General features: G+C 41.2%; 1 protein-coding gene across 1 annotated transcript in view; it reads left to right on the top strand.

Annotated features, from left to right (window-relative positions):
- Positions 1-14,763, top strand: part of LOC140493876 (uncharacterized) — a 172,247-nt gene that overhangs the window by 61,144 nt on the left and 96,340 nt on the right. The window contains exons 29-31 of the mRNA XM_072592870.1: positions 457-2,835; positions 8,918-9,133; positions 14,287-14,502. Of these exons, the coding sequence (XP_072448971.1) occupies positions 457-2,835; positions 8,918-9,133; positions 14,287-14,502 (2,811 nt within the window). The remainder of the gene's footprint in view (positions 1-456; positions 2,836-8,917; positions 9,134-14,286; positions 14,503-14,763) is intronic.

The following is a 14,763-nucleotide window of genomic DNA, read 5'->3' as shown; positions in this document are numbered from 1 at the left end:
ACGTTCATTCTGCATAATGTACTTTCCTACATAATTCTTTCTTTTGTGAGTTATTTCATAGAATGATCCTGCTGCCTTTTTTTGAAGGTCAAATTATCAAGATTTTATAGGGGACTTATAAATAGATATAGAAATATCCTTTGTATAGACTAAGGTTGCCAGGAAGAGGGAATCTAGTCTAAACATTTTATTATATTTCAGATTTAACGTTAAGCATTTTTATTTGTAAAGGAAAGTGCTAATAGTTTGAATGTCTATTCCACAAATGACAGTTGACTCTGGTTCAATAACCAATTGTAATATTTTTATTACTTTTCGATAATATAAAGTTATGGAGCACAAGTGGGTATAGTGACTTTGGGCACAGATCAGCTATGATCTCATAGATTGGTGAAAGGGATTCATCTGGTTCTAATGCTTTGTTTTTTTTCTCTTTATTATTATTTTCCACGTTAGAATGCGTCTGTGTTTATGATGGCAAAACCTTCCATGAAGGTGATATTATCTACCATACAACGGATGGGATTGGAGGGTGCATCAAAGCAATATGCAGCGTAAATGGGACAATAAGCAGAGAAGTCTATCCATGTACTCCGAAGACCTCCACAACTCCCAGTACGACACTAGCCTTTGAAACAACTCCAGCACCCACTGCATCTAGCACTCGGAGTTTTACTACAGCAGAAAATACTCCAGAGAAGAGTGAAACAACACAAACAACTATACTTTCAGCAACATCCATTACCCCTACAAGATCTAATACATCAAAGACAACCCATGTCAGTGTGACAACCATTGCTGACACAACACTAACAAGCAAGACAGTAGCTTCAACTACTCTGTTGAGGACAACAATGGCAAAAACCACTGAAACTGCATCAGAACAAAGCCGATCAACATTGAGTACTGCCTCAACAACATCGGTCACCACAACAACTACATTATTGCCGTCTTCTATGTCATCAACTACAGTCATCCCCACAACACCTCATCCATCAACCTCTCCCTCAGAAAAAACAGTTACACCCTCAAAGACGTCACCACCGACCTCTTCTATTTCTTCTACTACAGTCACCCCCTCAACAGCTACACCATCAACCTCTTTCATTTCTTCAACTACAGTCACTCCCATGACAACTATACCATCTACCACTACCTCAGAAAGAACATTTACCCCTTCAACTCAAACACCATCAGCTTCTTCCATCGTATTAACTACAGTCACTCCCACAGCAAGTACACCATCAACAATTTCTTCAGTAAAAACAGTCACTCCTAGAACAACGACACCATTGATGAGCCCCATTTCATCAACTACAACCACTACAACAACAACTACACCATTGACCTCTGCTATATCTTCAACTATAGTCACACCGACAACTACATCATTAAATTCTTCCTCAGAAAAAACAGTCATACCATCAACGTCATCGACCTCTTCCATATTTTCAACAACAGTCACTCCAACAACAACTACACCATCTACAACTTCTTCAGAAAAAACAGCAACAACTACATCATCAACCACTTCTTCCAAAAAAACAATTACACCCACAACAACTAAACCATCAACTGCTTCTTCAGAAAAAACAATTAAGCCCTCAACAACTACACCATCGACGTCTTTCATATCTTCAACTACAGTCACACCCACAACAATGACACCATCTACCTCTTCCTCAGAACAAACAATCAGTCACACAAAACAGACACCATCAACCTTTTCCATTACATCAACTACAGTCACCCCCACAACAACCACACCATCAACTTCTCCCTCAGAAGAAACAGTCACCCCATCAACAACAGTGCCATTGATCTCTTCCATATCATCTACTATATTCATCCCCCCAACAACTGCACCTACGGTCAGTTCTTCAGAAAAAACAGCTATGCCATCAACAACTACACCATCAACCTCTTCCATATCTTCAACTACAATCACACCCACAACTACATCATCAACCTTTTCCTCTGAAAAATCAGTTATCCCAACAAGTATACCATTGTCCTCCTCCTCAAAAGCAACATCATTCACCACTACAACAACTACATCATCAACCTCTTCCATATCTTCAGTTACAGTCACCCCTACAAAAGCTACATCATCTACTTCTTCCTCAGAAAAATCAGTCATCCCATCAACAACTACACCATCTACCTCTTCTTCAAAAACAACATCAGTCACCAGAACAACTTTACCACCTACTTCTTCTTCAGAAGAAACAACCCTTCCCACAACTACATTGTCAACTTCTTCCTCAGAAAATACCTTTACCACAACTACACCATTGACCCTTCCCTTAAAAACATCATCAGACACCACTAAGACAACAAAACCATCAACATTTTCTGTGTCATCAGCTACAGTTATCCCCACAACATCTACAACATTGTCTTCCTCCTCAGCAGTAACATCCACAGCCATCCCCACAACTACAACAATATCTAGCTCTTCTTCAGCATCAACTAAACTATCTCCTCCTGTGACAGCACCATTGAAGTATAGCAAAACAACAACTAGAGCAACAACCACTTCACTGAGCACAAAAACTACTATCAGCACCTCAGAAACAAGCCAACCAACAGCAACTACTTCCTCAGTATCAAAAACCATATTCACCCCAACAACATCCACTACTTCCTCACCATCAACAGTCTCCCTAAAAACCACTGCAACATTGACTACTTCTTCTGCAACAACCATCATCTCCCCAACTACAATTGCTGCAAATACTAAAGTGACATCAGAACAAAGTGAAACAACATTCATTACAACCTCACCAACAACAGTTTGTTCATGTCAAATAAATGGGCAAATGCTGTCACCTGGTAAGTGATTAATATTTGCTATTTTAATTTCTTTAAATAGGTGACTGAAAAATTCTATTGAAATTAATTAAAGTTATTTAGAAATACTACTTCAAAGCCCTTCCAAATAACTTCTTTAATCTGTTTTCCTCCTTTTGGTCTCTAGTACCCCTCTCTCTCTCTGCTGTTCATTAGTCCTTTGTCAGGTTAACCATTTCAGCTTTTTAATGCCATGTTCTATCCAAGCACTGTATTATTTTCGCTATCTCGGCAGCATGTATCTTCCAAATAGGTGTATAATTAAATATTAGACTTTTGCTCAATATATTGTCCTCTCCAGAGGTCTGCCTCCCTTTTATTTCACCTCTGTTGAATTTGTCACTTGAGTTTATACTCATATCCAATGAGCGAAATGCAAGGAGGTTCAAGACAGGAGTCCACACATTGCACTTCCAACCTGGCCGGCTTCATTTCAGGGAGAGGCATTTCCTAGTCCGCTTCAATTTTCATGAAGTTGAGCCAGCTTTCCAAAGAGTCATGGTTCACTACAGCTTAGAGGTGCTATGAACCATAGTCTGCATAAAAGAACCTTTTGAAAGCTAAGTCCAAGAGGTATTCTGCATATAATCAGATCTAAAGTATTCCCCATATCTACCCCTATAGACCCTCATGCTCCAAAACCAAGTTGTGGCACTCACATTCCCATTTAATTACTATATAATGCACAGAGGATGAACTCTACCCCAACAATATATGTTAAAATAAAATTCTTTACTTGATACCATTCCACATTTCTTTAACACAGGCTGATAAACATCACCATTAAAATACCAATAACAAAAACTGCAGGCACTTGAAACCTAATTATCCGATGTAAACAGTTTATATGCAATTCAGAGAAGAGATCCAATCTCCAGCACTATCAATCAAGCAGTGTTTTCCTCAGTACTCAGCTGTTTCAACAACTTAGTACATAACTGAGCATTCGGCCAAATCTCATTCTGCACTTTTGGCTGATGTATGATATGTATCTTTTATACGATACTTATCTCTAACATGTTTCACAATTAGCTGTAATTATTCACTTTTAATATTGGTACAAAATCTGAGTCCTCACCATAGCATTGCAAAACGTAAGATAGATGTTCCATTTAAGCTTGGCGAATTGCTTGCATTTAAACTTAACATTCTGATATTTTCCAAAGTGACATGTCTTCAACTTAGGTTTGGAAAACAATATCAAGGCTGAGATGAATTAGCATCTATTTGCATAGTATTGTGGTAATAGGTGATTTTCACTTCCCCACTATTAACTGGGACTCCCTTAGTGCCAGGAGCTTAGATGGAATGAAATTTGTTAGGTATATCCAGGTGGGTTTCTTTTAAACAACATGTAGTTAGTCCAACGAGGGAAGAGGCCATTTTAGACCTTGTAATCCAGAATGAATCTGGGCGAGCATTTTGGGAACAATGATGATTAATTCTGTATGTTTTAGGATGGTTACGGATAAGAATGAGACTGGTTTTGTTTTGGGAAATCATGTAGGATAGTCAACATGGCTTTGTGCATGGAAAATTGTGTCTCACTAACTTGGTTAAGTTTTTTGAAGAGGTTGCAGAGAGGATTGTTGAAGGCAAAGCAGTAGATGTTGTCTATATGAACTTCAATAAGACACTTCACATGTTTCCACATGATAGACTAGTTAGCAAAGTTAGATCATATGGAATCCAGAGGCAATTATCCAATTGGACGCAAAATTATCTTGAAGGTCAGAGATGGAGGGTGGTGGTGGAATTGTTTTTCAAACTGGCAACCTGTGACCTGCAGTGTGCAGCAAGGATTGGTGCTGGGTCTACTGCATTTCACCGTTTATATAAATGATTTGGATGTGAATACTGAAGGTATGGTTAGTGAGTTTGTGCATGACACCAAAATTGATGGTGTAGTGGATGGTGAAAAAGGTTATCTCAGAGTATAACAGGACCTTGATCAGATAGGTCAATGGACCAAGGAGTCACAGATGGAGTTTATTTCAGATAAATGTGAGGTGAAGCATTTTGGCAGGGCATACCAGGGCAGGACTTACACACTTGATGGTAAGGTCCTGGGGAGTGGTGCCGAACAAAGAGAACTAGAGGTGCAGGTGTATAGTTCCTTGAAATTGGTGGCGAAGAAAGCATTTGGTACACTTGCCTTCATTGCGTTTCCGATTGAGAGGTTGTGTTGAGGCTGTACAAGACATTGGTGAGGCCAGTTTTAGAAAACTGCATTCAGTACTGGACGCCCTGCTATAGGAAAGATTTTTTAAAAAAACTTGAAAGAGTTCAGAAAAGATTTACAAGGATGTTGCTGAGATTAGAGGATGTTAGCTATGGGGAGAGACTGAATAGTTTGGGGTTTCTTTTCCTGGAGTGTCAGAGACTGAGGTGTAACCTTATTGAGGTTTATAAAGTAATAAGAGACACATATAGAGTGAATTGCCAAGATCTTTTTAGGGTTTGGGAGTTTAAAACTAGTGGGTAATGATTTAAGAAGAGGAGAAAGATTTAGAAGGAACCGTTGGGGCAACTTTTTATGCAGAGAGTGGTGCATGTATGGAATGAGCTGCCAGAGCAAGTGATTGAGGCTGGTACAATTTAAAAGATATCTGAAATGTACATGAATAGGAAGGATTTAGAGGGGTATGGGCCAAATGCTAGCATTTGGGACTCAATAAGTTTAGAATATCTGGTCAGCATGGACGAGTTGGACCAAATGGCCTGTTTCTGTGCTGTATAATTCTATGACTCTATAGCTTTATGGTTCTTGGGCTAAATTGGGGGAAAGCAAATTATAACCGTATTAGACCAGAAATGGAGAAATTAGATTGGAGCGATCGTTTGAGGGTAAATCCCCTCATGACAAGTGTGAGTGTCTTAGAATCTAGTTAATCCAAGTTAAAGACCAGCATATTCCTGAGAGGCTAAAATATAAGAGTGACAAGATTCAGGAATCCTGCATGACAAGAGATATTGAAAGATTGATCAAAAAAGAAAAGGAAGCATATGTAATATTTCAGAAACTGAAATCAGGCAGAGCCCTGGAGGAATATAAACAAAGCAGAAAAGAACTTGACAAAGGAAATAGGAGGGCTAAAAGGGGCCATGAAGGATTAAGGAGAACGCCAAGACATTTTAGACATACATACACTCTTTGTGTGGATTCAGAAGAAGTGGGTAAGGCCTTAATGAGTAATTCACCAAGGAGAAGGACATAGATGATGGGAGGATTAGGGAGGGAATATTGATATTCTAGGGCATGTCAAAACGAAGCAGGAGTAGGTGTTGGCTGTCTTGGAAAACATTAAGGCAGGTGAGCCTTACTTAAATTGTAGGAAATTATTGGACAGGATTTACTCACATTTGAAGAAAAATAGACTTATGAGAGATATTCAGCATTGATGAGGGTCAGGCAGTGGCTGTTGTCTGTATGAACTTTATAAAAGCATTTTACATGGTCTGTCATGGTAAGCTTGGTCCAGAAGATTAAGTCACATGGGATCTACAGTGAGTTGGAAAGTTGGATACAAAGTTCACTTGGTCATTGAAAATGTGTTGCAAGGGACTGTTGCGACATTTATAGTTTGTAATATGTAGAAATGATTTGAATAAACATGTAGGTAGTGTAGTTGGTAAGTTTGCAAATGCCATGAAAATTGGTGGAGTCATGGATAGTAAGGAAAGTTGTCCAAGATTACAACAGGATATAGATCAGTTGGAAAAGATGGCAAGGAAATGGCAGGTGGTGTTTAATCTGGATAAGTGTAAGGTGATACACTTTGAAAGGCCAAATTGAAGATTATCTACATTCTTTTCATGACAAAGGGATCTTTATCAATTGGATCAAAATGCTGAGGAATGGCAAGTGAACTTCAATTTGGATAAATGTGAGGTATTGCATTTTAGTAAAACAAACAAAGGCAGGAGCTGTACAATTAATGGTTGGTCCTTGAGTAGTGGTGTAGAACAGAGAGATCAAGGGATTCAGGTCTATAATACTTCAAAATTTGCATCACAGATAGACAGGATGGTTAAGAAGACATTTAGCACACTTGCCCTCATTGCTCAGACCTTTGAGTATAGGAGTTGAGGTTGTACAGGATGTTGGTGAGGTCTTTTCTGGAGTTGTGTGTGCAGTTCTGGTCACCCTATTATAGGAAAGGTAATACTAAATTGGAGAGGGGTCTGAAAAGATTTACTAGGATGTTGGCAGGAATGGAATGCTTGAGTTATAAAAATAGGCGGGATAGGCTGGGACTTGTTTCAGTGTAGTATAGGAGGTTGATTGATGGCCTTAGAAAATTATAGAAAATCAGGAGGGACACAGTCAAGGAGAATAATAAAGAAGTACTGCACAGAAACAGACCTTTCGTCCAACTCATCCATGCTGACCAGATAACCTAGCCTAGTCCCATTTGCCAGCACTTCGCCCATATACCTCAAAACCCTTCCTATTCATACACCCATCCAGATGCCTTTTAAATGCTGCAATTGTACCAGCCTCCACCACGTCCTCTGGCAGCTCTTTCCATATACACACCACCCTCTGCATGATAAAGTTACCCCTTAAGTCCATTTTATATTTTTGCCATCTCACCGAAAAGGTTTTTCCCTTGGGTGGGGGTAGGGGGCATATTTTTAAGGTGAGAGGAGAAAGATTTAAAAAGGACATTCAGGAAATTGACACTAAAAGAGTGGTTAGTGTGTTGAATGCATTGACAGAGGAAGACGTGGAAGTAGAAACAATTAAAATGGTTAAAAGACAATTAATAAGTACATGAATAGCAAAGGGTAGGGGGGAATATGGGCCAGGTGCAGAGACGTGGCATGAGTTATGTTCGGGAACATGTTTGGCATGGACTGCTTGGACTGAAGAGTCTGTTTCAATGCAGTATCGTTGAGGGAATTGAAAACCAATGTTTACGCACTGGCAATCATTTCCATGCGTTTTTTTCATCTGGAAACTGAAATAGTACAAGTTGTAGGAAGGATACACTGTAGCTCTTCTGTTTTGCTCCAATTCACCAGTAATATGACACCTACTAACATCTCTACCAAAACACATTTGCCACAAATGTCAGTCAGCTATCACATTGACTTCAGATTTCACACTTTCATGCGAACTCTTGTTTTGCAGAATACCATTCTTCTGGTCTCCATGAGGACCTTCCACGAATTACTTGTGCAGTGTGAAAGTGTTTTAGCTTCACTACCGGGATGAGCAAATTGGTGAATAAATTTAAGGGCAGTCAACACAAATGCAATGATGCCATATCTAATTTACATTAGGGTCAGTGCAATCAGTGAAATGCATTTTTGAGTTCTTCAAGAAGTAGGTCTTTTATTTGCAAACAAAAAACCGTGACACTGAGAAAGCAGACTCTCGAATGCCCATGAACCTCAGTGTCCATGGTTTTTTGTATTTTTTTTATCATGTCTCTGTTAGCTTATCAGCATGTTCAACTATATTAATCAAAGTACCTCTCTCTAGCAACAAAATAGACCAGTGATGTTAGTTCCCATTCAGTGTTACGTTCCACTTAATGTTATTCTAATATCACGGTTAGTGTCAATGTTTTGCAACAATGGTCTTTCATTCCAGACCCTGCTTAATATTTTCCTAATGTCATGATTAGTTATTTATTATCCCCTCTGCCACAGTGATCTTCCATTCCAGACGAATCTGTCTTGATAGATATTTAGCTATTCCATCTATTACAATAGTTTCCTGTCTCAAGCTGACTGTACAATTAATTAGACATTTAATGTCATGTCCCAAGTATTTATGGTCCCAATCTTGTCAAAATGACACTTAACAGGGAAACTACCTCAACTAACTGTTAACTCAACTCACCATAGTGACATTTCAGCCTTAACATTACTCTGCTAATTGGTGTAAGAGCATTCCACTATTCTTATCCCATCTTGCCTTCCAGACTCCAAGATTGCCAGTGGTCTTCATGCTTTAAACCTTCCCACGCTTTCATGCTCTTTACTTTCCAGACTGATTGAGAAGCTGTCATGAGATGCCTGGAACATAATTTTCCTGACTTTTGTCTTGCAGGGCAGGCAGTGGTAACTTCAGTCGGTAAATCAGGCTTGTGTAATTTCACTCTCTGTACCAAGAGCTGTGAGACTTTGACGTACCCAGGTAAATGTCAAACCACCACAGCACCGACCACCACTCCATCTGAAACTACAACGACAGTCACAGTAACTCCCACATCTACAGAAACCACAAGATGCTCTTGCCACGCCAATGGACAAACATTAGCACCTGGTAAGTGTATCAACTCAAATCAAATCTGGTATCAGGACAAATTGCATAGGCAAGCTGGGAATCTTTCCTGATATGTGTCTCCATCAACCTCTCAGAAGTGTGATCAAGAATGCGCCCTAAATTGGCAATTCCGACATTGTGCATGACTTAGAACATAGAACATAGAAAAATAATGCACTGGACAGGCCCTTTGGCCCACGATGTTGTGCCGAGGTTTAAAATACAGCAACTTAACCTACGCACTCCTCAACTCACTGCTATCCATGTGCATGTCGCTTAAATCTCCCCAATGACTCTGCTTCTACCACCACAGCTGGCAACACATTCCATGCATTCACAACTCTCTGCTTAAGGAACATCCCTCTGACATCTCCTTTATAACTTCTTCCTAAAATCTTCAGACTGTGACTCCTCATACCAGTCAATCCTGCCCTGGGGAAATGTCTCTGACTATTGACTCTATCTATTCCTCTCATTATTTTGTACACCTCAATCTGGCCTCCTCTCTTCCTCCTTCTCTCCCGAGAGAAAAGTCTGAGCTTATTCAACCTTTCTTCATAAGGTAAACCCTCCAGTCCAGGCAGCATCCTGGTAAACCTTCTTTGCACCCTCTCCAAAGCCTCTGTATCTTTCCTATAGTGGGGCGACCAGAACTGGACACAATATTCCAAGTCTCACCAGGGATTTGTAGAGCTGCAGCAAAACCTCGCAGCTCTTAAACTCGATCCCCCTGTTAATGAAAGCCAAAACACTATATGCTTTCTTAACAACCCTATCCACTTGGGTGGCAACTTTGAGGGATCTATGTAGTTGCATGCCCACATCCCTCTGTTCGTCCAAACTACCAAGAATCCTGTCTTTAATCCTATATTCAGCATTTGATTTCGACTTTCCAAAATGTATCACTTCACATTTATCCAGGTTGAACTCCATCTGCTATTTCTCAGCCCAGCTCTGTATCCTATGTCACGCTGCAGCCTGCAATAGCCCTCTATACAATCGACGACACCTCCAACCTTTGTGTCATCTGCAAATTTATTAACCCACCCCTCAACCTCCTCATCCAAGTCATTTATTAAAAACTGCAAAGAGCAGAGGCTCAAGAACAGAGCCCTGCGGGACCCCACTCAACACTGACCTCCACACGGAATACTTTCTATCTACAACCACTGTCTATCTTCTGACAGCCAGCCAATCCTGAGTCTAGATAGCCAAATCTCCCTGTATCCCATACTTCCTGACTTTATGAATGAGCCTACCACGGGGAACCTTATCAAATGCCTTGCGGAAGTCCATTTACACCACATCTACTGCTCGACTGTCATCGACCTGTCCTGACACCTCCTCAAGGAGCTGAATAAGATGTGTGAGGCTGACTGCCTTTAATCACACTATGCTTTGCCAAATAGTCATAAATCCTTTCTCTCAGAATTCTTTCCAAAACTTTGCTGACCACAGACGTAAGACTGACCGGTCTGTAATTGCCAGAGATTTCCCTATTTCCCTTCTTGAAAAGAGGAACAACATTCACCTCCTTCCAATCCTCCGGTACGACTCCTGTAGAGAGTGAGGAGGCAAATATCCTCGCCAGCGGCTTAGCAACCTCCTTTCTCGCTTCCCGGAGTAGCCTAGGGTAAATCTGGTCTGGCCCTGGGGACTTATCAATCTTCATGTTTTCCAAAATTTCTACCACATCAACCTCATCAATCTTGATCTGGTCAAGACTGTATCCCAGCTCCTCTAAGTTTTCATTTACAATAAGTTCCCTTCCCTTGGTGAAAACCGAAGTAAAAAACTCATTTAGGGCTTCCCTCCACTATCCCGGACTGGCCCTACCTTCTCCCTACTCATTCCTCACGTATGAGTAAAATTCCTTTGGGTTCTCCCTAATCCTTTTTGCCGAGCCTTTTTCATGCCCCTCCTGGCTCTCCTCACTCCATTTCTGAGCTCCTTTCTAGCAAGCCTGTAATCTTCTAAAGCTATGCTAGATCCTTGCTTCCTCCACCTTATGTAAACTGCCTTCTTCTTTTTGATGAGAAGTTCCTCTGTTCTCATCATCCAAGATTCCTTAATCTTACCCCATCTTGCCTGTCTCAGAGGAACAAGTTTGTGCATCATTCGCAACAACTGCTCTTTAAATAGTCTCCACATGTCTGCTGTGCCCTTTCTGTGGAACAATTGCTCCCAATCTGTACTTCCCAACTCCTGTCTGATAGTTTCATAATTTCCTTTTCCACAATTAAATATCTTCTCTGGTGACTGCTCCTTTCACTCTCCAAGGCTATGTTAAATATGAGGCAGTTGTGATCACTTTCACCAAAGTGCTCTCCTACCATGAGATCTGACGCCTGTATCTGGCTCTTTGCCGAGCCCCAAATCCAAAATGGCCTCTCCCCTCATCGGCCTGTCTACATACTGAGTAAGGAACCCCTCCTGTACACACCTGACACAAATGGCTCCATCCAAACCATCTGCACTTTGGAGGTTCCAATCGATATTGGGAAAGTTGAAATCGCCCATAACAACAACCCTGCTACTTCTGCATTTTTCCAGAATCTGCCCGCCTATGAGATCTTCAATCTTTCTACTGCTATTAGGTGATCTGTAGAAACCCCCCAATGTGGTGACTGTTCCTTTGATATTCCTAACTTCCACCCATACTGACTCAGTAGACAAACCTTCCTCAACAACCTTCGTTTCTATAGCCGTGATGCACTCTCTGATTAGCAATGCTACACCCCCTCCTCTTTTTCCACCCTCCCTGTTCTTTTTTAAATGTTCTAAACCCTGGAACATCAAGCAGCCATTCCTGACCCTGTGAAACCCACGTCTCCGTTATGGCCACAATAGCGTAGCCCCAAGTACTGATCCATGCTCTAAGTTCGTCACTCTTATTTCGGACACTCCTTGCATTAAAGCAGACACACTTTAACCGATCCCTTTGTTTCATCGCATTAGAAACCTTCCTGATAGATTCAATACATCTTGTCACTATCCCGTCTGCAACTGACCCTCCTCTCAGACATGTGACTCTGATTCCCACTCCCCTGCCAAACTAGATTAAACCCTTCCGAATCACACAAGCAAATCTTCCACCCAGAATATTTGTGCCCCTCCAGTTCAGGTGCAACCCGTCCTTCATGTACAGGTTCCACCTTCCCCGGAAGGTATCCCAGTGGTCTAGGTACGTGAAGCCCTCCCTCCTGCACCAGCCTCGCAGCCACGTGTTTAACTGCACTTGCTGACTGTGGCACAGGGAGCAAACCTGAGATTACTACTCTTCTCATGCTGCTCTTCAGCTTCCAACCTAACTCTCTGTAGTCACTTTTCAGATCCTCAATCCCTTTCCTGACTATATCACTGGTGCCAATATGTTCCACTATTTCTGCCTACTCACCCTCCCCTTTCAGAATCTTGTAAACCCAATTGGCGACATCCTGGACCCTGGCACCGGGGAGGCAACATACCTTCCGAGAGTTCCGTACCTGACCACAAAATCTCCTGTCAATTCGACAAACTACAGAATCCCCTACCACTAGCGCTTTTCTATTTTCTCCCCTTTCCTTCTGAGCCATGGTGCCAAGCTCAGTGCCAGAGACCTGACAACTACGGTTTTCCCCTGGAAGGCCGTCCCCACCAGCAGTATCCAAAATGGTATGCTTATTGCTGAGGGAAACGATCACAGGGGATCCCTGCTCTGAACGTCAGTTCCCTCCCCCTGACAGTAACCAGCTGTGGTTATCCTGTGTCTGGGAAATGACCATCTCGCTGTACATTCTCGCAATTACCCCCTCAGCCTACTGCATGATCTGTAGATCATTCAACTCCATCTCCTGTTCCCTAACTCGGTTTTCGAGGAGCTGGGGTTGGGTGTACTACACGCAAATGTAGTCGGCAGAGACATGTGAACTGTCTCTCACCAGCCACATTCTGCAAGAGAAACATGCAACTGTCCAAACATCCATATCCCGCTACTCAGAAAGCCATCACAGAACTAAACAAAGGAAGAGAAGAAAAAAAAGAGAAACGTGAAAATATGTCTAGTTTAGAAACTCTTAGTATGGTTAGAGAAGGTGGGTGGGAGGGAGGCTCGACAGTGTAGGGCCTCAGGTTGAGAACTCACAAATAGCGTTGCTTTTCTGCTTGACGAACATCTGCAGGTGGTTGTTTCTTTGGGAAGTGAAAGAAGAAAGAAACTAAGTTCAATTTGAACTAACATTAATGTATTTTGCTCACTTGTCTGTTTATGTCTGCTAACCATTCGTACGCACCATTTCGATGTTTGCCACAGCCATTTACCTCATCAATCAGCCTGTGTTGATTTCTGATTGCAATGTTCCATGCCAAATCTTGTCTTGCAGAATATGTTTGTTTTTAGCGTTTAGGAAGATCTCATATTTTTTGTTTTATCAATTATCTTGGTTTTCTGCAATGTTGAACGAACCTTTAAATGTCCTGGTTCTTTTTGGAAATGAAAGGAGAATGTTAGAATTTTCACTCTCCTCTGGAGCTTCTGTGCTTTGCTTAATCTTAAGACATTGTTTTCTTGTCTGACGACAGCACACCATTTATATCGTATCTCAGCCATTTCCCACATATATTGGCCAGTGGCCATATTGACTTCAGATTTCATAGTTTTTAACCATGCCTTTTCTTGCACGATGACATATTCTGAATTTGAGGAAGATCGTGCAATGTTTTTTAATGCAGTTTGAAATACTTTGAGCTTTAACTACAAAGATGTGAAAAATGATGAACAAACACAAGGGCAGACAACTCAAATGCAATGATGCCATATCTAGGTTACATTAGGGTCAGTACAATTAGCCAAATGCATCTTTACTGTTTGGAAACAGTTCAACATTTTGGTAAATGAAGCATATCCAGGGACTGTAGCAACCGTGTAATGAATGCGATATGTCCTCACAAATAATTTTCCTGTCAAAATAGCGGGTTAGAGCATACATGACATTTGCCCATAGTTTTAACGTGTTGTCTTTATGCATGGTAATTGCACAGTCATGTTTATTTTCTCATGGTTCCAAGACAGCAGCCACTGTCGTCTATATATTGACAGGAAGGTAAAGAGAGTGGCTGTGTGAGAACTCATTATGCGATGCGTGTGACATAATTTCATGACTTTTGTCTTCCAGGACAGGCAGTGGTAACTTCAGTCGGTAAATCAGGCTTGTGTAATATCACGGTCTGTACCAAGAGCTGTGAGATTATGAACTACACAGGCAAATGTCACACCACTACAGCACCCACTACAACTCCATCCGAAACTGCAACAACTGTAACAGTAACTCCCACAACTACAGAAACAACAAGATGCTCTTGCCACGCCAATGGACAATTATTATCACCTGGTAAGTTTACCAGTTGAAATGAAATCTGTTATCATGTTGAGTTACACAAGAAGTCTGGGAATGGTAGAAAACCGTCTTGACTGTGGAAGCTTGAAATCAGAAATCAAAAGTGAATTTGCTGGAAAAATTCAGCAGGTGGTCTGGAAACCTGTGTGGAGAGACAGCAGGGTCAATGGAGTCAGTGCAGAATCTCCGAGCTGAGTCCATGTTACCTCAGATGGATACTCATTTGGCGATTCCAACATAGTGAAGGTCATAGGT

Source organism: Chiloscyllium punctatum, chromosome 22 (assembly GCF_047496795.1).
Source record: "Chiloscyllium punctatum isolate Juve2018m chromosome 22, sChiPun1.3, whole genome shotgun sequence".
Lineage (NCBI taxonomy): Eukaryota > Metazoa > Chordata > Chondrichthyes > Orectolobiformes > Hemiscylliidae > Chiloscyllium > Chiloscyllium punctatum.
The sequence above is the reverse complement of the archived record's forward strand: the minus strand, read 5'-3'. Positions and strand labels throughout refer to the sequence as shown.